This window comes from Thalia democratica, chromosome 4 (assembly GCF_965202585.1).
Source record: "Thalia democratica chromosome 4, ktThaDemo2.hap1.1, whole genome shotgun sequence".
Taxonomy (NCBI): domain Eukaryota; kingdom Metazoa; phylum Chordata; class Thaliacea; order Salpida; family Salpidae; genus Thalia; species Thalia democratica.
This window is the reverse complement of record NC_139168.1, coordinates 877069-904630: the sequence shown is the minus strand read 5'-3', so window position 1 is coordinate 904630 and position 27562 is coordinate 877069. Positions and strand designations below refer to the sequence as shown.

The window sequence follows — 27562 nt, the reverse complement described above, 5'->3', positions numbered from 1 at the left end:
CTAGTTTTTAATATTTATTAAATTATAACAAAATGTGTTCTTTAAACTACAAATTTAAAGTTTGTTAAGTTTGTTTACCTTAAAGTAAATAAAAAGCTTCTTACAAGCCAAAACTTAACTTTTGTTTGAGCTAAATTATTGATCTATTTTTTCAAACATTGTACAAACTAATGACATTTTACAGAGAAACAGGTAAATATAAAAGTTCTAGTGGTGCATGTAGCCGAGATGAAATTATTTTCGATCTTTTTGCTTGTAGTGGTGCTGTTTAAACAGGTACTTTTTGTTTGTACAATGCAAATTTACACGGTCGTGCCAACCTACACTGACTTTTTAATTAAAACTACATTGTTGAGTTTATTTGAACATTTGCAATTTACAATGTAAAGTTTAATTTAAACTATTAAGTAATACTTATAAATAAAACATATTTGATATAAAATACTATAAAAATTATATATTTTTTTACTGAGTGTTTAAAATGATTTTTATTATAAACTTTTAAAATTTAATTTAATCTCAAAATCTCAAATTAAATTTTGTTTATCTTTGTGGTTTAACTTATAGCCATTATTTTCCAAACCTTTTTAAAATAAACAAACTTATAAATTTAACATATATATAACAGACACTGACAACACAACTGAGTGGTGGTGAAACAAACAAGTTTGGGGGATTTTTTGAGGTTCAGATATTGGAAATCAGGAATGCCGCAGGTGAATATTCAACTGGGGATTGTTGCGATTGGCACCGTGATGATTTGGAAAGATGCGACTTCAACGAGTGTGATTTGTTTGTGAAAGTTTGCATCAAGGAATATCACAATTCTGACAACAACGGCTGCGTGTTTGGGAGCGCGACCTCTGAAGTTCTTGGTAACAATATTATTATTTTCAATGACCCTGACAATCCCAACAACCCTGGAAGAATCAGAATCAATTTATTATCTACTTGGGTGGTGAGTGCTTAGTTTTTTGTTAATAAATTATTTTGACTATTATTCCTTTTTTTTTCTAGTAAAAGTTTCCATACAGTTTGATACTTGCAGCATACTGTTAAAATTTTGTATATTATTTTAATACAGTAGTATTTAAATAAAAACATTAAAACAATAGATAAAATGTATTAAAATACTTGTTTTTTCTAAAAGTTTCTTTAGGTACTAATATTTGCAGCATATTGTCAAAAAATCCCCTCAAAAATTGTGACAGATTCTTGCCGAACATCGTCTGGCTAAAAATTTTCACTGAAATTTCTGTTACTGCATAAGCTGTTATCAACATATGTTGCTTGAAAGCTGCACTAATTATAAGTTTAATTAGTTGTTAAACAATCAGTTTTCATTTACCTTTGTCATAAGTTCATTTGTACTTTTATACCCAGTCAGTCTTATTTGTTTGATAAATTTTGAAAAAAATCTTGTACACTTTATTGTTGTTGTGAAATAAATGTAAGTTGGTGAGTGAAAAGTAAACATAATTACAAACAGTCTTATTCAACCTACATAACAGTAGATAGCACTTACAAAAGTAAACAAGTTTTATTTGCTCGCTTTTAAAGTACAATTTCAGTTAAAACTGAAGTGTACTTTATCAAAAATAGTTTATTTGGGGCCCAAAAAGTTTATGAAGGTAATTTTTTATTTTCCAAACAAACATGTATATGAAAGTTTTTCTCAGTAGTCCGCAGTACAAGTAGTACTCTAAAGTTCGCTGAACAGCTGCCATACTAGAAAGTGCTTTATAATGCGTCACCACAGATTACCAGATTACATACAAATATGTTGTCAAAATTTCTCAAAAGTTGCTTTTTCAACCAAAGTCTTACAGCTTGGTTTTTTTTTTGTAAGTTTAAGAAAACATTTAATTTTTCAGTTCCATGAAGTTTTGTGACAAATTCATATGTGAGTTTTTAAGGTGAAAAACATGTTTAAACACAAAAAGTGAGTTAAATTACCAAGAAAATTGCCAGGTACAGAGTTAATGGTTCAGTGGTCATGTTGATTATACGTCTGTGCAACCTGCAATTTGCTGGCTAAACATTAACTAAAAAGTCACAACTCAAGTGTGCAGCATAAAAAGTTTTAATCGCGCTGAAAATTATCTCTACACAATATTTTTCTTTATGAACTTTTTTAAGTGACCAATTAATATATGTTGACTTTTATGAGCAGTGTTTAATTTTAAAAATGATATATTTATAACTAGTTATTTTTGTGAAATAATATTTTATATACAAGCTAAATTTGTCTGTGCAAGTTAAATGTTTGACAGTAAAACTTTTTGTTATTTCATTATTTTGATAAGTTATTAATCAACAAACATAAACATTTATTTATTGGCTGTTGACAACAAACAAAAGTTTTTGTTAGCAGCGTGAGACATTTTATATTTTAATCTCATTTGCTCCAATATACTTCTACTTGGCAAAGTGAAGTGAAAAGGGGATTATGGGGCCATAGGTTGGTTACCACGGCAACTGGCAGGTTACTCATCATTTTGTAATTGGAGATTTTCTATTGGTGGTCACTGATGCATGACTTGAGAATCTGAACATTTAATTGAGCGTGAAACTCCATTAAAAAAATATCAGATTTTCATTCTTAGTGAGAACTGGCTAATTTGTTTCATTTTCTCTGCCAATTTCCCTGCACTTTGTTACTTTTTTACCTTCTTACCACTGTTAAACAAATTGTAGTATCATTTAGATGTTTTCTTAAGGATTTTACCTTGTAGTTTGTAAGTACAGAGTAAAGACAAATACTTAAAAAATGCGGTTAATTATCACAAATTTAACTCAAATGATTTATCTTGTAAAATGAATATTGTGAATTTATTACAAAGAATGTAGACGAATTTCATCCAGACAATTGTTTGTGAGAAATAACAAAAAAATGAACAAAACCTTCAACCAGCCAACAAAACAATACAAAATGGATCATTAAACAGAAGAATTTTATAAGTTGATAAGTCATGCATGTACGAAATTTGCTACTAAAATATTCCTCTGTGTTTGGATGAATGAATTCTATGTTGGTGGCACAGAAAATATTAATTCATCAATTTGTTTTCAATTCCAACTTTTTCACTGCTGACTTTGATTGAGTTGCTGATATTTATTTATTATTTATTGTATTTTTTTTCAGAGAACTTTCACTCTGAGACTAGAAGTTTGGGACCACGATGACGCTTTGGGTAAGTTTATAAAAACTTATACAAAATATATAGTTTATAGAATTAAAAAAAAACTCTTACAGCAATTTAAAGTTTAAGCTTGAAAAAAAAACTATACATGATTAGTATTATATATTTTTATGAGAAAAATTTTTACTACAAAATTTGTGTCACAAAAAACTGCAGGCATTAAAATTTTTACCACTGCAGTAACATTGTTATCAACATCAACAATGTTGGTTTGTAAACATGGTTAACATGGATCCTGTTTGATATTAAATTTACATCATAATTAATCAAATGTTGCCCTCATTACAAATTTAGTGTAAATTAAATTTACTCTGTTCATGTTTAGTTAGTCATTTAAAAGTTTTGGTATTTTAAGCTATTAACTGTAAAATACAAAGTTTGAAAGTTTTATCTTTTCAAAGTTCAATCTTTTTATGTTCATGAAGGAGAGTGTATCAATGTAATTGGTAATTTCTAGTGTAATTTTCAATTATGAGCTTTTCAAGTATAAACTTTTCTGTTTATATCATATTTCATGAATATTGATGGAAAATATTTATTATATACATCCAGTCATGCAGTAAAAAGTTACAAAAAGATTTATGTTTTACTCAATTTTTATTATAATTTTAGCTGAACTTTCTAATAATCTACTTAAATTATTATGTATGTTTTTCTTGGTAATGTTATAAGAAAATATTTCAAACATTTGTATGCACTTCTGTCTACAATATAGTAAATCGTTTGAACTGACAAAATACAAGCAGCTTACATTGCTCGATCTACTTTGTATAAATTAAAATGTCTCTTCAACAAAAGCTAATCTAATTTCATCAACTTGAAAGTAAATTGTAAACAATTAAAACATACACTTAAAGCTTTTGGGCTTCAAAAACAATCTTTGAAAGTAAAATAACAAAAACAAGCAATCAATTTTGAAGCCTTGTAAAACTATCTTCAGTGTTTTGCTCAAATTTCATTGGTTTGGTTAACGTTTTATAATTCCAATTATGTTTATGAAATAAATTGAGGAAATACAGTACTTGGTAAGCAAATGCATGTTTCAAACAGTTCATACAACCTATTTAGAAGTTAAGCAAAATAGTGGTTTTATTTTTATTACAGAGCAACTTAGAAGCGGAGTAAGTGAGAAATTAGTTGAAGTTGACGAACACAGAACCATGTTGGTTCCATCAACTGAATGGCATCTTAAAAGCAACAGTGGTGCAAGAGCTCATATCAAATATAAAGTAAATACAAGCTGTCTTATTTTATTCATTGCAACAAAATAACTACTATAAGTTAAATTAAATTCAGTAGTACTAATATGAAATTTTATAGGTACGAGTTGGTTGTTACCCAAACTACTATGGGTTCAACTGTACAACTTTCTGCAAACCAAGGAACTCAACAATAAATGGCCATTATACTTGCGATGAAAATGGTAAGAAGAAATGCAATGATGGTTGGATTGGAGAAAATTGTACAACTCGTTAGTAAATATATACATTACAAACAACTTAACAATAATATTATGAACAGCGCAATAGTTAATATATATATATATATATATATATATATAATTACAAACAACTTAACAATAATATTATGAACAGCACAATAGTTAATATACATATATATATATATAATTACAAACAACTTAACATTAATATTATGAACAGCACAATAGTTAATATACATATATATATATATATATATAATTACAAACAACTTAACAATAATATTATGAACAGCGCAATGTCGACTTGGATGTGATATTGACCACGGAAGTTGCGAACAACCATATGAATGCAAGTTAGTAAAATAGTTAATTAGAATAAAATAATATATATTTATAATGTATAACAAATACTTACAAGATTTTCAGGTAGTTTTAAATTAACTGTTTGTACAAAATGCAATCAAAGTATTGTATACAAACAGTTCAAATAATTATACAGATAGTTTTAAATTAATTGCTATGAAGTTTAAAAGTTGATAGCAAGTTGAGCGCTGCAATTAATGTCGTGATTAGCTACAAAATATATATAGAAAAAAACTTGGTGCAAAAATCTAAAACTTCCTTTAAACTTCATTGTTCGGTCTATACGGTTAATTTTGATTATTATCAACCTTGTATGTTTTATATGCTTTGGAAACTTTTAAGCCGCTGTTAAACTTCCCGTATGTGTTGAATTTCAATCAAAAAATTTGAATTGAACTTGATTTTATTTGGACTTTTCAGAATGAAAACTTACATAAGTTTTCTGTGCTTGATTCATTAATTTACAGTTTTGATTAACCTAGATTATCTTTTTTACTTGGAAATCTAATACTAATAATGCAAGTTTATCAAAGAAATAAATGCTTTTAAGAAATTCAATGTCAAAGTTTTAATCTTATCTGAACATTTTACGGTTGAAACTAGACAACAAAATTTTTCATTATAAGTCCAGTGCAGATCAGAAGAACAACAAAAGTTCAAGATGTTGATTAGAAGTTTGTGTGGAGAATTTCGCTGAGCTTTTTACGAGCAAAATCGATTGTAACTCTTTTGCCAGCTGAAATTTTTGTGAAAGATTTTAAAAGTGTAATTACCACAGCAGAAAAAAAAGCTACATTAAGAAAACTAAATTGAATTATTTGACAAGCTTTTGCTAATTACATTTGCTGTGTTTGTACAGAAGTTTTTGGTTGAATTAATTTAAAGTGCCTCATTCGTCTGTAGGCATTACACAATCAAATATTCAATTTACAAACAAAAATTTTCTGCAAAAAAAGTCTGTATGAAAAAATTTACAGGAAGTTTTTCTTTTTTAATTTTTGTCATTATAGACATTTTTTCACTAAAATATTTTTATAAAAAATTGAAATAATTAATATTCATCCGAATGATTTATTTGAAATAAAAGCAAGAATAAAGTAAATAAAAAAGTATAAATATTATAACATCATAATTTTTGAATTAAAAAAATAAATTTAGTTTAAACAAGAATTTCAAGTAGGAAGCGCATTGAGTGGCAGCTTTTAATCACTTCTCTTGTTTATACAACCGCTATTGCGTCATAATACGATTCATAAGTGAAATTGCTGTAACCTTTTATTAATCTTTAAATTATTACCTGAAAATAATCATCTGGAATTTTTTTTACTTCAAAAAAATTTTGTTGACTTTTAGCTTGTATAAATAAAATTGAAATACCACAAATATGATGAATTTTGTTTATGCGTATAAACTCCATGTAACCCTCAATATAGTTGTTTAAACCCTGTTCCAATAAATAAATAATAAAGGCAGAGTTTAGACCTTGAATGTTATCAGCAAATTTTCCTGGAAATTTTCTTTTGTGAATATTTTTTGTTGTCATAGCAGATTAGATCTGTGATATTTCCAAGTACAACAAATAAGTAGCAAAAGTTGATAATTACCACACCATTTTACAGCGAGAAAGTTTATATTACAAAATAAACAGAAGATAATTAATATTTTTACAACTTTTACTACCTGCTATTCGCTTGCTTTTTTCCAGACAATATTTACAGACGAGTGGTGATATATAATATATTTGTTACTCAATAATGTTTCCGTTAAGACATAATAAAAACTTGTTTTATTTGAAATTTAATAAGTTGAATATCAACTTGCAATTTATGAAAATCTTTACAAATGAAATTAATCAGATCAAATTTGATTGCTTTCACCAGCATACTTGCTAACCAAGCATGAAGCTTCAGTTCACCCCGGGTTGCCATGGTAACTGCACCCTCTGGTTGCCATGCAGTTGCTGGTTACTTCCTGTTGCTAGGTAGCTATTTAATCCGCTGCCAAAAGGTGCATTAATTTCCATTCAGATTAAATACTTCAGCAGAAAATGTTCTTGTGTTGACTTAAAAGCTTTTGAAATTATCAAGAACATAATAACACACAAAAAGAGAAAATTAAATCTCAAAGTTCTTGTGTTGGTATAAAGGGACAAACAAGCAAATAGAATATTTTTTGTTAAAAACTTGCAAAGAAGTGAAATTTTAATTAAACAGTTGTTCATATAAGGCGACAACCACATACATTGAAGTGTTCACATTGATACCTGTTCAATTGAACTTTTCACTTTTGTTGTGATGTCACAAGTACCGCAGAAAGCTATTATGACGTCACACCAGCACTTCAGTTACCTGTTGAACACTTCATTTCTCTGAACAAAATTTCAAGTGGAACTCCTTTTTCAAACTCCCAACAATTATTTGCAGTTTTTTATAATTTTTTTATTGTGTAAATTGATTTATCATGTTGTTTATTATTACTAAATTCTTTAATATGAAAACTGATTAGAAAGCTTTTATTTATGTACAAATACAACTAATTTTTTCACAACATTTCACCAATATGTTGTATCTACCTGCATTTATAATAGATATTTGTTTTTATTTGTCAAATATGCAAATTAACATGCAATTACTAGTTGCATGGCGACCAATTACTTGGCAACCAGATGCTAGTAACCAATTATGATGACGTCACGTGTATGTGCTGACCATACAACATGCATTATTACGTCATAATCACTCTGAAGAGCGGTAAAATTTGAAATGAGAATCTAACTTTTATATAAAGAAATTTGCAGCGTGATTAAATCACAAATATAAATTTTATTTAAAAAAAAATACCTTGCTCAAAATATAATCTGAAATATTCACATTAGTTCAAAACATAATAAATTTTCCAGACAAAATATATATGCTTTGAAAAACTGTTATTATAAAAAACACAAATCACACAAATAAGTTAGCAAAAGTACAAGCAAATATAAATAAGCACAAAATGTTTGAAAAACATTAGAACCTCGTATGCAGGAATGTTGTTTTCTTACGAAAAACAGAATTTTTTCTGGATTTTTATTTACATGAGAACAGATTTCGGCGTAAAATTAAATTGTGGCTAAATTAAAAAAAGTGAGAAAATGAAAAAAAAAGAGAAATTGTTGAAAAAGTAGGAGGAAAAAGATAAATAGAAATGCGTGGGAACGTAGCGATGTTAAAAAACCGCATTCGATTCTTTAAAATATATTTCTGCTCGATTCTCGTGTTTATTTGTTTTTTTTAAACAAAATTCTTGTTCCTTTTAATATTTGTCGAAAATTTTCATTGAGTTTTAATTTTGCACGTTGGATATTTGCGGAATTCAAATTTATGTTTTGTTTTATATTTTTACAAATGTTAATTGTGTTTCAAAGTGTATTTTTATAAGTAATAAAATGTTTTCAGCATTTCAAGTTAAGTTTTAACAATTTTCAAACAAAAATGCGAATATGCAACATGAAAGGAGAGTGATTAGTTTTAAGTTACAACTAATTTTCACACAAATTCACATAAAAATTCGTTGAAAAAAGTTGAAAAACCGCTTCGAATGTTTATTTAGGCGGTTTAAGATTATTCTGCTAATTCTGACAAGTAAAAGCTAAATTCTAATTAGTTTACTAAATTTCGCACAAAAATTCAGTTTTTTGTTTATTTAAGCGATAAAATTTGTTTAAATGTTACATATATAAAATTTTTACATTAAACACGATTTAATTCACTGCAAATTTAGAGAAAATGATAAAAAATCATGTTAGTGTTCACACAAGCTACTATTGAGCAAGCTTGAGAGTGATTAATCATATAAACATTTTGATCTTCTGCTATTAATAATACTCAACATAATTAAATTAAATGTTCGCGCTAATTTATCGCTTCCAATTATATCGGTACGAACGTCAGTTATAATTTACAACAACCAACTAACAAAGTGTCTTGTTACTAATTAATTATTTCTAAAGTGCTTTTCAAATCAGTTGCACACACCACTGTACTTTTTCAAATACCGGCTATTAATTAAAAGTTAACTTTTTAACTATTTCGGTGCAAATTTTTCAACTGTTTGTTGTTTTTAAAGGTCATTCAATTAACATTTAATTGAAACAAACTTTAAACTTGATCCAACAAAATAACTTGAAATAATTCAACAAAGTAACTTAAAAAAGTTCAACAATATAACTTTGTTCTGCGCAAACAAGTGGGTATTGTAACTTCTTACCAGCAATTGATAAACGGATAAGTTTTTAACACAACAAATTTCAATGGACAAATGTTTTATTAGCACTTGAAAATATGAAAACCTAACAAAAACCTTCCCAGTTTCATTTTTTCCAACTTACAAGGCTAAAATTTACCTCTATATTTGTTCGTTTTTAAGTTGTTTTTTCGGTTAATCTTTTCGACAAACAAAAAGGTAATCCTTTTACACTTTTTTAGTATTTAATTTTCGATTAAATTTTTCGCATAAACTTTTATAAAACTGATAATTTTTTTGTTTGTTTTAAAGTTCACATAAAACGTTGAAGACGTTCAAACGCTTTTATCTTCGAAACTTTAGTTACATGTCAGTTAGAAAAATTGTTTAAACTTTTCAATTTGTCAAAGTTCAGACGCTTTGACAAATTTAATAAAATTTGAATATTTAAGAATTTCAATCAACTAAATTATTACGCATCGACATTTTTTGTTCAACTGAACTCTGTACCAAAATTTTCAAATAATTTTGTATTGATGTTATTTTTACCACCTACAAAGATGCACCTTACTTGTTGAATATTTTACCGTGAAATTTTTGACAAGTCTCGAGAGAAATTTAATAAAGTGTCACTCAATAAGAATGGCAACATCTGCGAATTCACTTTTTTCTGCATAAATATTTATAATAAGCTTTTTATCATGAGTTTTTAGTGAATTTTTTTTACTAATTAATAACTGGTTTGGAAAATTAAGTTTAAAAGATTTAAAATATACACAACTAGTATGATATAAATATATTTGCAATTAACACAATAAACACAGATGCATGCCGGGATGGAAAGGCGAACTTTGTAACGAATGCATGATTTACCCTTCTTGTGAGCACGGTACCTGCATACATGCGTGGCAGTGTCTCTGTAAAAAAAATTGGGGAGGCCTTGCTTGTCACAGAAGTAAGTTCATGAATTTATTTTGTACAAGTTCATTTAAGTATGTGTAAAGTACATTAAAGTAATTAAAGTGTCTGCCAGACCATAATAAATATTTAAATCAAATGCTATTATCACATAAATTAAATCAACATTTAAATGTTATTAAAATACCCAAGATAAACAATTTGGTTATTATAAATAATTATTGACGTTTGATGTTCGATATTAGAAGTTATTTAAGTAAATACTGTAAAGAGCTTTTACCAGCTTAATATTTATTTTCAAAACAAATTTTAAATAATTAAAGATAAATTACTCGACAAAAAACGCCTCAAAATTATTTTTTAACATTATCTGAATTTCTTTCCCAAAGTTATAAAATTCAAAAAATTGTTAATTTATTAAACAAAGGAAAGCTTTAACAAATTGTAGCAAGTAATTGAACAATAGTTATAAGAAATCAAGAGTGACACTCAGTAATTATACTATAAAATGAAATGACTCGTTTGTGTTAATCTTATTACAAAGTATGACTTGTGGCAATTATTTTATTAAAAAAATTACAACTTGCACGTACTCCGATAAATCACCGTAAACATTTGATAAGTTTCAAAGATTAAAAAGTGTTTATTGTAATTTAGATAAACATTTTCAATATAAACTTTGCTTATCTGTCTGCAATAAAATTTTCACAGCTAATATGTAGAAAATATACAATTTGTTTTGCAGAATATGTTTCTTCTTTATAGTGAAATTAAACATGTTAGCTTCTTATAATTAAAAATACTTAACAACTTGTTTAAATCACAATTGTTAGTTGATCAAAGTTTTGCAAGTTGTTGATAATATTTACATAACTGTCTGATTCTTTATCTTGTGAAATTAATCAAGTTTCGATAAGTTATCAGTGCTATTTCACGAATGACAAGTTGTGGTTTTTATTAAACTAAACAGACTTTACAATGTTGAATTTTCCCAGAATATACAAAATATTTGAGTGAATATACAAAACATATACAATTGTTTATTTCGTCAATATGTAACATTTTTTTATGTGGAAATTATTTTTTTTTATTTATTAACTTTTTTATATTACAGTTTAAATAAACATCAACTGCAATTTAATCAACAAATACACGTAAATCTTTGTATAAAAAAACTATGGTTTACGTATATTTAAATTTTAATATTTATCAAGCTATAAAGAATGATAAACAAAAAAACGCACAAAACGCCGATTTCAGTTGATAATTATTATAATGTTCGAAACAACAATAATCAAAAAAATTACATCATTTCTAACAGATCTGAACTACTGTGGAACTTACCACCCGTGTTTGAACGGTGGAATCTGCAGCAACCCCGAAGCTGACAAGTTTCACTGCAGGTGTCCTGAGGGTTACAGTGGGGACAGATGTCAGGATTCCATATACGCTTGCGTGTCGAGCCCATGTAAAAATGGTGGCATCTGTGAGAACGACGAAGTTAACAAATTCACTTGTTCCTGCCCGCCCGGATGGACCGGTCCTACTTGCGAAGAAGGTAATTTATATACAACTATTTTAGTATGATCCCGTTGATTATTATGATGATCTACGACAAATAAACTGGAATTGAAAATATTACATTAACATACTTGATATTTAACATATATAAGACAAATTGATAAAGTTTTTTATATGCTTCTTATCATTTTAAATTACTACTAAAAACAACAACTTTTTTGAATTTACATTTAATATTCACTAGTTTGTTGTTTATGAAATATAAATTATTAAACTTTTGACTTGTTTGTCTTAGCTATTAGACTAATGCAACGTTTAAAAAAATTTAAACATAAAAATTACGCGAAACTTTAAAAAGTGTCTGTAGGTTTTAAAAGCGTAAAATTGAGAAAACAAATTTGCTTTTTGCTAATTACAAAATTAAGCGCCTTGTCGAGCTACAAATTAGTTTTAGTTGAAAGTTTTGATAAACACGGTTAATATTTAATATCAGTTAGGTTTTGTATACTTAATTCTGACACCCCTAATTCGCAACGGTCATTGAAAGTGTCTGAAAATTTTAATATTTATCAATTTATTAATGCACATAAACAATTTAAATATTAAAGCGCATTATGCTGTTCAAAAATTTAAAATAATCTGTAAAAACGTTTGATTTGATTAAATTTTGTGTAAAGTGTTTTCCAAGTTTTATTTAAACACGTTATGGTTTGTTTGTTGTTTTATCTTAATTAACTTTTAAGTAGAACTTAAATGTTTCAAATTAAGTTTGGCTTACCAAAATCATTAGTTTAATGTAAAGTATATTATTTTAGCATTAAGTTACATGATTGCTTGTTATTTAATTTGTAGTTTATTTATTTGTTCAAGGTACTAAAACAAATTTATCTCGGTAATTACATGAAACATATATCGGCTACCTCACAAATATTTCTAATATTAACATGAATACACAAAATTAATCTGCATAAGAAATAAGTTCTCATATTCGTGGTTTTTATACGCAACATTAATTATTATTCGTTTTTGTTCATTTCACTGCCACATCTTTTGTTAGGAAAAGGATTGGTTGGCTTACAGATGATATTTAAAAATCAATTTGTCAAATTACAATTTTCCATGTTCGATTTAACATTTAGGATATATAATCTTTGAAAACACACGAATGAAGGTGAAATAAAAAAGTAATTTGTTGTGTGATTCATGCAATAAGAGTTCAAAATGGAAAATTTAATTAAAATTTTCGTGGGAAATGTCGACTGTTGAAGTACAACTGAATAGGTTCGAGGGTGCTTCATATAAATTTGTGACCTTACATGTTGCACATTTCCTCGTTTTATTAAAAAATCGCGTTTATTGCGTCACAATGTTACGAATTGAACAAAAAACGATGAATATGTTTTATTATTTCTTTGATATTTACACAAACTTCATAAGAGTTGATGTAAATTTCAATACAACTCAAAAAGATTACATTTGAACGGTTGTTGTTATCAAACAATTTTTTATAGATATTAAAGGATATTTAACACAAACAAGTATATAAAACTTAATATATATTAATTGTAATATTATTTAATACAAACAAATATTACAGATTTGAACGATTGTGAGCCGAATCCATGCAAACACAATGGAACTTGCACTGATCTTTTTAACGGATTTTACTGTAAATGTCCCGTCGAGTGGGAGGGGCCTAGATGCCAGTTAGGTTGGTTGTTACGTCATAGTATACCTGTAATAGTGTTACGTCATAATACACTTGTGACGTCAAAATATGATTGTAATACTGTGATGTCACGATATAACTTTGACATTTGTATAGAGATCTAACATGTAAGGAGTTATTTTGATTATTATAAATAGTATTTATTGAACCAAATATTTTTGTTTATATATAGATACACACATTATACATATGCTGTAGTTTACATGTTTCTTAGTTCTTGTGTGTAATTAATTAAGTATAAAGTTCAAAATTGACCAAGCAACAATAAAATGGCGAACAAAAATTTTCAACTTATACGAAGTTTGACAATACAACAACAAAGTTGGAGGTTGAAAAAAGTTGAATGTTGAACAATTGTATAAAATAAATTTTAAATGTTGAACAATTGTATAAAATGAGACTTTTGTCTGGACTTATTGCCTTCGAGTGGGGAAAACAAAAAACTTCAAAAAATTGGAAAACAAAAAAAAGAAAAGAAAATCAAAAAAGTTGGAAATATTTTCGAAATCTACCTCTTCACAATTTAATCCACACAAAATGCAAAACACACAAACATATAATTGTTCCCACAAATAAAAGTGTTAAAAATAACACGTACTCATAATACATGTCGGCACATATAAAAGCTGAATAGACAGTCTGTATTTCCTACTAAAAAAAATCAGCAAATTATTTGAGAAAAACTTAAATTAGTGAAAATTGTGGCGAAAAGTTTTTCGAGTTGAAAAAATTTAATAATTAATTATAACGGACGCGTGGCTTAAAATAAACAAGTCAGTTTAAATTAATACAAATATTAAGTGACAAATATAAACAACAAATATCACTTGTCACTTTTTATCAGTTTTATTTGGTCTGTTTAATTAGTTTAAAGTAAACAAAATTCCCTCTTTAAAAGTCAACAAACAAATTCAGAATTTGTAAACAAAAATATTAATTTTTTATAAACATCAATCAAAATTACATAAGCCTTATTTTGAAATGCCAGTTCATTTCTGACTAAATGAATAACTCTAATGTGTTTCAAACTTTGTTTGGTAAAAAAGCACATTACCTTGTTTTGTTTACTAACAAGTATGTGTGAAAGTAAACACATTAAGAACTCTTAAAAGCATTTTTAAATTGTCAAGAAACCAACACAACACCTAGAAAAACATATTTGGAGCTTTTTAGTAATGAATTTCACAGGTAAAATAGTAAGTTTCTACAGCAAACTCGTAAACACAAATAACATATGTTGCTTTATATGCAAAGTTTACCTTGTATATATGTTGATACACATTCAACTGTACAAACTAACATATATATATCATTATACTTACTACTTGTAGATGCAAACATATATTGTAAATTACACAGATGCAAACATATATTGTAAATTACACAGATGCAAACATATATTGTAAATTAACAGATGCAAACGAGTGCAAGGACTCTCCATGTCAACACGCCACTGAATGCGTCAATTTGGTTGGTGATTACAAATGTCACTGCGAAAAAGGGTGGACAGGAAAAGACTGTAATATCAGTAAGTTCAACAAAAATATCAATTTATAATCATTAAATTTTTACTGTTCACAGACATGACACATAAGTCAGTATAACTACTGTAAGTTCTATTCCGTAGTTTACTGTTAAATTTTTTATACCATAGACAGTTTCAACACTTATTTTTTTATGATTTAAAAATTTTTACACCACATTTAATTTTTTTCCAACAGATATAGACGATTGTTTGAACAACGAGTGTTTGCATGGAGGGATATGCCAGGTAAAAAATTAAAAATTGTTAAATGTTTGTCAGGTAAATTATCAAAAATTATTAAATATGAAACGTGCAAGCTTGTTATGTCTACAATATAATGATCACGTTTTGTCAACAAAAGTGTGTGACATTCATACCTCAAATAACCATCTTTTGTTTATTACAAACTTCTTGTTTGCCCCCATTCCGCTATTTATCAGATATGCCACAAAAGTTGGCTGGAATTTTTCATTCATTTCAATTCTACCGTCGTGATTTATTAGACTTTTAACAATATGTTTGTAGGACTTGGTGAACGATTATCACTGTCAGTGTCAGCCGGGTTACAGCGGCAAAAGATGCCAGATAAACATAAATGATTGCAAGAACGAGCCTTGCCTGCACGGCGGACAATGCGTCGATCAAATCGGTTATTATCACTGCATTTGCCCGCCCGGCTACTCTGGAAAACACTGTCAGGTTAGATTTTTATATATTATTATGACGTCACTAAGCTCTTGGTTGGGCGAAAATCAATTTGCAAAAGTTGAAAGTGTTTCGACTCGAAACAATATATTTTCGATTATGACGCAATAAAACGGTTGAAAAAGTTTAAAAAGTTTCCTGTGCCAAGAAAAACATTTCGATAAAATTTGATATCCAGCTTTGACGGTCACGGCCGAGTGGTTTTCGATGCGCATCACCGCGCACGAGGTGGTAACCATGGCAACAATTTATGATGTTTGCCACATTTGATATTTACGACCTTTGCAGAGATAAGATTTTAATTAAAAGATAAGAAGTCGCTGCTACCTGCATTTTATTTGATGGCGGATTTAATGTTTGATGGCAGCTTTGTCCGAATCAGCCTGGATGTTTTGTTTGTTCTTGCGTGATTCTGTAAATATTATCTTTCACAGATAAATTTTGAAAGGTTTTGTGGATTCGTTGTTTGCATTTCCCACCATAAAAATTATTAAACACATTAAAGTTTTCTCACATAAAAGTTGTATATTGAAAACTTTAAAGTTTTACAATATAAAAATTGTATATTGAGATTAAAGCTTTGTTTGTACTTCCGAATATAAATTATATTTTGAAAATATTTTATTTGATTAAATTCTTACATAGAAATGTTTAAGTTGTTTTAGTCCGTATAAAAATTATATATTGAGAATAAAGCGTTGGTTGTGTATATGAGTATTGAATCTTGCTTCTTAATATTTCGCTTCAACACTTTAAACTTTTTCCAATTAAAATACTTAAATTGAGATGTGCCTGTATAAGCTTTTAAACAATGTTACTGAGCAAACACAGTTAATTAATCAAATTCATGTGTGATTGTTTGAAATATTATCAATATCAATATATATTAATTAATATATAATTCATGTTAATATATATATATATAATTTTGCAGCTGAACGTGGGGTACTGTGAGCCGCATCCTTGTCAAAATGGTGCTTTATGCTACAACTTGAACGAAGATTATTTCTGCAACTGTACGGACAAGTACGAGGGTAAAAACTGCTCCGTACTCAAAAACGAATGCAAAAACGGAAACTGTCAAGGTTAGAATATTAAATGATTCTATATACACTGAGGCAAAACAAAAGTATTGTTCGACCACTAAAGAGTATTTTTCCAAATAATTTACATCATTTAATTAACAACTGATTTGCAGTTCTGGACTCGTGCCGGATTCGAATTCCTTCAAACACGTCATCTAGCGGATATAAAACTCAATACTCGTCGATATGCGGTGACAACGGGAGATGTGTTGAAGATGGGAGTGGTGCTGATGAGTATAAATGTAAATGCGATCAGGGGTACAGCGGGGATCATTGTCAGATTAGTTAGTATACATTTTTTTATTGTCAGATCATTTAGTTTATTGTTGTAACAATTTGTTTGTTATTAGCATTTGCTTAGAAGTTTATTTAACTTTGATTATATATAAAACAAGGACTAATTGTTTGAATACAAAATTTAATAGATACAGTAAGTGTATATTAAGTATTAAGGCAATTCTTTACTGTATTTCATTTTTATTGGCATTTCTTATCATGATGGTTTTCACAGTTTTCACTTTCAACCGTATAATAGATATAAACGTAATTTTTATAAATATAAAAAAAGAAACAAAATAGAGTGAGATTTCGCGAGTGCAAGAAATATTTTATACCTGCATGTAGAAGAAAATAAATTAAATTTAAAATAAATCGATAAGTTGCTGTATACTTGCTACAATATAAACTGTTTACAAAACACCAGAGAAGAATAAATTTAATATTTTCAGATAACAACGACTGTGTTCACAACAAATGTTCCAACGGAGCTACTTGTATCGACGGTGTTAATTCTTACACTTGTGTTTGCAACGAGGGCTATGAGGGAAGATTTTGTCAAATAAGTTAGTTTTTAATATTTCGTCAAATAAGTTAGTTTTTAATATTTTGTCAAATAAGTTAGTTTTTAATATTTTGTCAAATAAGTTAGTTTTTAACATATTGTCAAATAAGTTAGTTTTTAATATTTTGTCAAATAAGTTAGTTTTTAACATATTGTCAAATAAGTTAGTATAAAATCTTGATATAAAAATTTAATGATCAAGTAACCTTCTTTGTACGATTTAAATTGTTATAATCTGTGTAAACAATTTACGCGAATTTTTACTTCATTTATATGTACGTTAAACTATTTGTTTTAAAATTGAATAGAAACCTATTTATTTTTTGATATTAGAGATATTAGTCATGTTATGTAATAAGTAGTAAAATATGTATTTATATATGCATGTCCCCATTATATATATCATAACATATAGAGACAGTTGTAAAATGTCGCCTTATATATAATACTATAGACAATATTTCAACAGACAGTTGTAAAATATTCACTTTATATTTAATACTAATGACAATATTTCAACAGACAGTTGTAAATGTCGCCTTATATTTGAGACTAATGACAATATTCCAACAGACAGGGACGATTGCAAAATGTCGCCATGCCACGGAAGGGGAACTTGCATTGATCTTATTAACGATTTCTTGTGCAGATGTCAGGACGGGTGGAAAGGAAAAACTTGCAATTCCCGTTAGTCATCAAATATCGCGACTTGTTATAAACTTGTGAACTTGTTAATTAAGAAGAACATGAAAGTAATATATTAGCTACATATATATACATCTGGTATACTGGCAGGTGTCTTGCTAATTACACACAACAACTGCTTTCTCACGATACAAATATATAACATGTTTGTGACGTCACATTAATCACGATAATTATCACCGAAGTTAATAACAACTTGAGTGACTACCAAATCTTAAAGTTACACAAAAATATTTATACTCAATCATCTGATATTTTTATTTTCACCCGATTATTTACAATTCTAAATCACGATTTTTTTTTACTTAAAACTATATCACCTTTCAAATTCCCCTTTTAAATACAAACTGTTTAGTATTTAACACAAGAACAAACTAGTATATATTCTTACTACTAAAATGTAATTATCACACAAACAACTGTTTCATATTTTTACTTAATTATGTATCACAGGAACAAAACAATATTCACACACAATGTATATATTTTCACAGGAACAAATGCGTGCGATGAAGAACCTTGTATGAACGGAAAATGTAGCGAAACTACGAACGGAAATTTTAAATGTGCCTGCTACAGCGGATGGACTGGAACTACTTGTAATAAAAGTAAGTTTTAATGTTGATCTGATAGATTAGTGGAAACCCGTACAGCAAATATACAGGCACCGACTTGTATCAAGCAGACATGTTTTAAAATTTCGTTTGTGACGCAATAGTAACAGCTGTTCGCGTTGCATGGGAAAATTAAACATATTTGCTGCGAAAAATAACATGTTTACTACAACAATATATATATTTGCAGGAAAAACCGAGTCTTGTTTGTCGAATCCTTGCAAAAACAACGCAACTTGCATAAACGAAGGTGAAAACTTCACTTGCTACTGTAAAGAAGGATTTACCGGAAACCTTTGCCAAATTGGTTTGTATTTTCTTGTTGATAGATATCTTGTAGATTATTATTATTGGCCTGTTAATTTAATAAGTATTACATTAGTTTTAATGTAAAATAATTATTTTTCATAGATATAGATGATTGCAACCCATATCCATGCTACAACAGAGGAAGGTGTATCGACGGAATTAATCATTATAAATGCGAGTGTTTGCCCGGTTTTACTTCTCCTAATTGTATTATTAGTCAGTTTTTATAATTATTTTTTAGTTAGCAAAATAATAACTTTGTTTATTTGTCTACCACACATAATATGACAAGTTTTTGTTTAATTTGTTTGAGATAGATTATTGAATAGTGAATGAATAAATTGTATTAAAAGTGTTAAGAAAATAAATATACTGTATTAAAATATAAAGAAAATAATTTTTTCTCCGAATTTAAATTTAGAGCTTATATAAAAGTTCACGCGGTGTGGTTATATTTAATATTTAACTGAAAATCACGTATTTAGAATTAAACTTCGCGTAAAATAATCCCCCAGATTTACCTTCATTATCCCGAAGATAATGTGCAAACTTGTTGCGTTTTATAAAACTGTGTTGTTAAACTTGTTTAACATTGAAAACGAAACACTTGCAAATATTGTTTTTGTTAACAGATATAAATGAATGTGCTTCAAACCCATGTTCTTACGGCTCTACTTGTATCGATCAAATTAATTCTTATAAATGTGTTTGTCCCAAAGGTAGAACTGGAAAAAATTGTCATCAAGGTTAATTATATTAAAAACATTTAAAATTAAAACTTGTATCATGACAAGTAAATTGTAGATGAACGTTTAGTATTCATTATAAGAAAATAAACTTTCAACATCAAGTTTAAATTTAATACAGAGATAACTGTCTTGTAATACAATTATTCAAAAAATCAATTTAAATCGATTTATAAGAAGTAGAAAGTTGTTATCTTAAAATAATTTATTAATCAACTTTCAAATCAGTTTAAAATGTTACTTGCAAAAAAAAAGTTGTTTCGCAAATTAAATTAGATATGAGATAAGATTAAGAAGTTCAAAAGTTTATTAATTTGTTTGTTTTCTTTCCAATTTACTTTTAAGTTTATTAGACTTCGCTTTTAATTTTCTTTCTATATTAAATTTCTAAAATATATCAAAGTTTAATTGCTTAGCGATGTTTATTTAAATTATTTTTAAATGTTGTTTTTGTAAAAGTTAATAATTCAACCAATATATTTCAGTAAAAAAGCAAGTAAAAGTAGAGACTATACTATATTATTAGTATAATATATTTTCACTAGTTAAACTATTAAATCTGTATTCAGTGATATCAAGTTCTTCAAGTTGTTACGATGAATTGAGTGGAAATATTTACAACAATCAGGCTTCTTTTGACAGGCAATGCAATAAATGCGAATGTGAAAATGGTGTTATTACTTGCACTAAGGTTTTAATTGTTAATTAAATTAGTTTATATAGTAAAAAATAAACTAAAAAATAAAGTTTTGTTCACTTTTAAAATATTGCTAAAATGTTCAAATAAATATGCTTTCAAAATACAACAATAAATAAACAAATATGAAAATGATAAATATTTTTTTAGTTTTGGTGCGGGCCTCGTATATGCGAATCTCCAAGCGAACATATATCGTGTACGGACAGAAATGAGGTGTGCACGAGGTTGTCTTCAACTGACTGCTACACTCCACCTTGCAACAGAAGAAGCGTTTGCGTTTCAACTACAAATCAGCACAAATGCTTGCCCTACGAAGGTGTCGCTGAAAATTGGAACTGTCATAAAATTATCGTCGATGTTAAAGCTGACCTCAAGAAACCTGTTAGTTTGTTATGTATTACAAATATTAGTTTGTTATGTGTTACAAATATTAGTTTTGTTATCAAATATATTACTGCTTACTGATAATTATAACAATTTCTTTTATGCTATAAAAATTTAGAAATTGTTTCCATTTGAAATATAATATTTTAGTATTTCCACTACAATAAATACAGTAAGGTCATCTGCAGATAAAATAATTTCGTTTTAAATTACTTGGCTTGTATAAAATAAAATATATACGATAAACAATGAAATTAATTTCCATTAAATATAAATTTAATAAGTTTAATATTTCAAAGCGAAATAAACCAAGCTAAGTTCCTTTACTTTAAATTACACAAAATATGATTATTTTCAGAAGCATTTTGTTTACTTTTAATTAATCATGATAAAAACTTGCGTACCGAATTGTTTAAAATATGGTTGCAAAACTATTTTAGATCTATTAAAATCAAGTATTTTTAATTTTTTTTAATTTATAATTTTATTTCATTCAGGGTCGATACGTGGAGGATATTTGCGCGGGAATTAGAAGCAACAGGAAATTATTTGAGTTTGCAATGAAGAACACGTTGTACATCAGATGCAAGAAAATTAATCACGAACAAATTATCGTCACTGTGGTAAGTTTATTGAAATTTAGGAAAAAAATGTTATGTAATGAAATTAAATACTTTATTAATATTGTAGTGATTTTAGTTAATAAATTAAAAGTAATTCAAGTAGGAACTGTCTTTTTGTTTTTCTGAAATATTTATCATAATTAATACAGACACATGAACTCATTTATCGATTATTTTTTGCTTTGTATAAGTATATCATCTAACTGATTTTAACTTGAATAAAAAACTTTATATATTTATCAAGTATTATTCAAAAGTATTATTCAAAATATTTTACAAGTTAAATATTATTGACATAAATGAAAAACGTGGAATGTAAATAATTTAAACTTTAAAAAATTAATATATAAAAAACTTTATATATTTATCAAGTATTATTCAAAAGTATTATTCAAAATATTTTACAAGTTAAATATAATTGAAATAAATGAAAAACTAAAACATAACTTCAACAGTCTTCGAACACAACTGACACGAGAGACTTGAGTTCGATGAAGGCAGCGGAAATAATAACAAGCGAATATAAATATAATAAAATAACAAAAACGCAAACTTACCTCATTCCGATGATCTGCACTCTGGTTGGCTGCATTCTGCTGCTCGTCGCTGTTCTTGTTTATTTCAGAAGAAAAAAACAAAAAGTCGTCAAACCGAACCATTTCAATCAGGTTTTTATTTGCAACAAATTTTATTTAAAGTCGTCTTGTTAATAATAAGTATATTTAATTTAAAAATATTAGTGTAAGAAAATGACAATAATAAATAATAAAGCAAATAATTTCTATAAAAATATTTTATTAGTAGTGCATTAACCGACCACCTTCTAAAAATTTTAAATTTTTAAATAATAAAAATTTTTCAGGAGGAAATGACGACATTCGTCCCGACCCACCAGAAAGTCGTGAAAGTTTCAGTTCAAAATTCAAAAAACTCAAAAAACTACCAGCGCCCTCCACAACCAACTTTCGCAAACGGGAAAGTCCCTCGCAAGCGGGGACGCGGCAAACCTCGTGGAAGTACCACCAAGCAGGCCGCCGCCAGGGTGCGCCAGAGAGAAGAAGTGAAGGTGGTTTGTTTGAACAGCAACGTCACAATGAACGTGACGAACCACTACAAGTCACGTGACGTCGGCGGCAGGTTTCACACGATTCAGATCAGGAGGGGGGAGGTCAGCACCGACGACGATTATGACGTCAGAGAGGAGGAGTACGACCAGAACTATGACGTCGATCAGAACTATGACGTGATTAACGACGAATCGGATGTTGAAGTTGCAAGGTGAGAAAAACATATTTTAATTTAAATTCATGTTGGAAATAAAAGTTTTTTGTTTTAAAGAAAAATATAAACATATATTACCGATAAATAATTAAATTTTACAATATATTTGTTCATATACATGTAACTTATAAATATTAAACTTTTGAATTTTTTATTTTAATAAAAATTTAATATTTGAACAGATACATGTTGCCGAGGTACCACCGAAATGAGAGGCCGATAAAAAGAATTCAGACGAAAGATCACCAAAATATTCAAAACATCAGGATGGACGAATTACCGAGCTACCGTGAGGCGGCCATGACGTCATCGCAGATAGATGACGTCACAATCAGCTCGCCTCCTCCCAAATACTCGCCCCAGCTCAAAAGGTGATTATGACGTCACAAACAGAATATTATTAGGCAACTTTCAACATCCGCTGGTTCGGAACAAAAAATAAAAAAACAAAAAAACTGAAAATTTTTATCGTTTTTATACGTAGGTCTGTAAATTTGCGTAAGTTTTCTGTAAAATACGTAAAATTATTAAACATCAAGTTATATTTTGCTGTAAAATTATTTCGAATTTTTTATTGTAGAAAATTAAGAATGTTCATTGTAAAGCCTGTGGCTTAATTCGTTTTTTTCTTTGAATTTTTCATTTTTATTCGTTTTTTTTTTGTTTTTCACTAATTATTATAATCGTGTTTTGACAAAACTGTTGAAATTTTCTGTTTTTTTCTATGAAAATCATGAAAATATTACTTTTTTTTTCGCTACTTTTCATTTAACGTGACAACATTATTGCTGATACAATTCAATATTTAGTTACTGATAAAAATATTTATTTTCAAGCATTTTCAATTAAATTGAACTTTTTTTTTGCACATTTTTTCACTGCTATTATTAATTATTATTATTCGTTTTTTTTGCTTAAATATTTTTTGCCTTTTTTTCATGCAAATTAAATGCGGTATTCCACTAATAAACGAATTGTAAATATAAACTGTTTTTTTATAATCAATAAACAAGTAAAAATTTTAGTTTTAACATATTTGAAACTCTAAAAGCGTTATTAATAAAACTGTTTTCAATTAACAAATGTGTAAGCATAAAATATATCGTATAAGTTAATTAAGTTCCATCTGATTTATAAGAGAATATAGAAATAGTCTCTTATTTTTTGAATATGTAACATAAGTGATTTCTTGAAGTAATTATTAATAAATTTATTTTTGTTTGACTGAAATCACCAACTTTAACACATTAAACTAGTTATATTAGTACGGATTAAATAGATTTAGTGTAATTGATCAAAATATTGCCGATTAGTTGTATATTTAAAAGCTATCAAAATAAAATTTAAACTAATATAACTTGTAAAATTTGTTTTGGATAAATATTGAAACTGAAATTAAAATAAAAATTAAATATTCTTGTTTTTATATTTCTAGAAAAGTTTTGAAACCAGTTTTTACAACTTTTTATACCAAATCGAGCGTTACAAACACAACTTGTATGGAAAAAAAGTTTAATATGAAAAATTACAAATGAACATTTACTTTTAACAAATGACTTTTTATATAAAATGAGCTTAAAAGTAGTTACTAAGTTTAAAAGTGTTTTCTTATTGTTTCTCTAATTCTTCAAAAAAAAATTTAATCTACAATAAGCAGAATAAAATATGTTTAAAAATAACTAAATTTGTTTTAAAAAAAGAATAGCTCATAGGTTAAACATTTTAAAGTAAAAAAAAAAAGTTAAAGATATACCAAGAATTGATTAATGAAATCTCTATTATAAAACAGGAAAAAAAAGAAAAAAATTAGAAATATATTTTTGAATAAATAAAATATTTTAAACTTTCAATTAAATACTTGTTGAAATAAATTTGCCACAAAATTTTTATCAATTGAATTTGATGCTTGGTTGAATACAAATATTTTGAAAACAAAAGAAATAATTTGCTTGCTCATTTCAGTACTTTTTCAGAAAACAACTGATAAATCTTGATATCTGAAAAATTTATTTCAAGTTTACCACTTAAGACTTGTCGTCTGAACTTCTTATTATGTAATCAAGCACATTAAGTTTGCTAATAAACTTATTAAATATTCAGTCAATGTTTTGTCTTCTATCAAACCATCAATTTATTGAACTCATTTAAGTTTAAATTGACTAAAAAAATTAAAATTACTGTAAGTCTTTAGTTTAAAGTTCACAAGAATTACAACAAATTATTTTTTTGTTGTAGTGCAAAAATTACTACATTTTAAATTAAGTACAATAATATAATATATTTTGGTTTTAAGAAAATTAAATATTATTAATATCAAATATTTTTAGTACAATAATGTAAAAATCAATTATCACAAAACTTTGAATTTAATTTATAATATGATTTCTTCAAGTTTTGAAGAGAGTTTTTATTGAAAATATTTTGGTTATTACCTACACAAATTAAAAAAATAAGTTTTTTAAGACCTCATAAAAATTGCTTTATAAAAATACAATTCTTAAATACCACTAAAATTATGTTTTAATACAGGGGTCGGCAGCCTTATATAAATAGCGGGCCAATTTTTTAACAAAAATTTGCTCGCGGGCCGCACTATACAGAAAAAAATCTTCGCGGGCCGCAGTTTTTAGAAATATATTGTAATAATTAATACAATAATGCTATTTTAAACCAAAAAATGTGACGAAAATAGCTTTAAAAGAGCGCTAATAATGCGTAATTACTTAAATTGAGCCCTAGTTGCAATTTTTTATTACCAAAAGTATTTTTTGTATTGAATTAAAAAAGTATGTTTTTAGCTGAAATGTACCTCGCGGGCCACAGATTTTGTCTTTGAGGGCCGTATTTGGCCCGCGGGCCGCAGTTTGCTGACCCCTGTTCTAATACATGATTTGAAGTAGAACTAGTTGTATCAGTTTTTATTTCAAAAATTATTTTCTGGTATCAATAAAATTATTTTATAGTTTAACGTTTTCATACAAATTGTTTAAATATGTTTGATATTGTTGATGTTTAAAAAAAACTACTAGTATCCAGTTATAGTTTTTATAATACTTATATTTATACAATGTAATAGCTATCTTCAATGTGAAAAAATACATTCGACTGTAAGAATCATTTCTTAATAAACTTTTAAACATTTAATAATAGTTATCAGTTAGCATTTTTGTTAGCTTTAAAAGTGTTTCAAATGAAATATTTCTTAAGTTTTAGTTTTTATTTGCTGTAAAACTGAATAAAACTAGAAATTTTAGTTTTTTGAAAGTTGTAATAATTTGTTTGAAATTTCAACAACAATAACAATAAAATATTAATGCATTTCTTAGATGTGCAAATTTGTAAATTTGTCCGTCAAAACATTATACTATTTTTATAAATTATTTATAAAAACTGTAACAGAAAGTATTTCGTGCACAACATTTAACAAAATTTGTTTTACTCTTTTATTTCTTTTATCTAAAGGATATGTCTATAACAAATCTATTAATAAATTAAGAAATGGATTTAAACAAAATATGTACAACAGCTTTTAGTAATTTTATAGAATTCACTATAACTTAAAGTCTGACTATTTTTTATTTGCAAAAATATAAAAAATAAATAAAAATACTTTATAAAATGAAAATTTTTACACTTAAAATTTTCAAAAGTCTTATTTAGTGTAATTTTATTAGCATTTTATTTACCTTGTGGATATTAGAATGATAAAACGTGTAATGAAATATCTTGAAAGTCGAGTTGACACTATTAAAAAAAATATTTTATTTGAATTTTTTGAAAACGATTATATACGTAGTAAAGTAATTTTCACTAACAATACTTTGCACAGATGTAATATTTTGCTAAGAATTTAGAAACAGTTATAACATGTTTAAAATAAATACTAATTATCAACTTGGTAATAAATTTGATAGTAAAACTAAAAATTATACAAATGAGGATTTCTGTTATAAAAGTTATCACACATAGTTATATTTACAAAATGAATGAAAAATATAAAATATTAAACTTTAATGACAAACTGGATACATTGAGTATTTTTGATTTTTTTTGCTTAACAAAATAATATATTTAATACAAAAAAGTAAACTGAATTATTATTATAGAAAAAATAACACTGACCATTAAAACTAACTTTTGGTTATATTTATTCAGTAAGTAAACAGCAAAAGTTCTATTTAATATTCAAATTTATATTTCAAAACACTTAAGTCAAGTTATTTGACAATTAGAATTAGAGTTCAGATATAAACTATGACTTAGATTATTATTTAACTATTTAGCCTTTAAAGTAGTAAAGAAGTATTTAGTCTACTCAAGAACTTTAATGAAGTTTTTTTATTAATTAATTTTAAACTATGTAATTTTTAATTAAAAATATTAAATAATTTAAAACAAAACTAAAGAATAGTCTTTGCTAGGATCTATGTTCACTAGATTTAAATTATATTGACTGACTGATGACTTTTGTAAGGAAAAATGTTTAATGAACGACAAAAAAAAGCGTTCAAAAATTTCGGCCCGAGGACCTGGTGCAATGTTTTTCTTATCGAATCATATACCATAGATACAATTTAATATTTGTCCTGGACCGTTTTGTAAGAATAAAAGCTTGAAACTAATTTCAATAAAATAAATCAAATTG

At 27.0% G+C, this 27562-nt stretch overlaps 1 protein-coding gene across 1 annotated transcript; it reads left to right on the top strand.

Moving 5' to 3' along the window:
• The first annotated feature begins 188 nt into the window (after nucleotides 1–188).
• On the top strand, nucleotides 189–23721 carry LOC145835023 (uncharacterized). Its single transcript, XM_082942554.1, has 26 exons — nucleotides 189–276; nucleotides 629–958; nucleotides 3146–3194; nucleotides 4308–4432; nucleotides 4524–4674; nucleotides 4937–4997; nucleotides 10056–10186; nucleotides 11471–11707; nucleotides 13268–13381; nucleotides 14814–14927; nucleotides 15121–15170; nucleotides 15450–15623; nucleotides 16564–16714; nucleotides 16828–16998; nucleotides 17443–17556; nucleotides 18129–18242; nucleotides 18755–18868; nucleotides 19065–19181; nucleotides 19286–19399; nucleotides 19816–19929; nucleotides 20499–20620; nucleotides 20777–21010; nucleotides 21511–21636; nucleotides 22092–22304; nucleotides 22499–22914; nucleotides 23100–23721. Exons 1-26 carry the CDS (start codon nucleotides 229–231, stop codon nucleotides 23290–23292), a joined length of 3897 nt encoding a protein of 1298 aa, XP_082798680.1. The 5' UTR covers nucleotides 189–228; the 3' UTR covers nucleotides 23293–23721.
• The last annotated feature ends 3841 nt before the right edge of the window (nucleotides 23722–27562 follow it).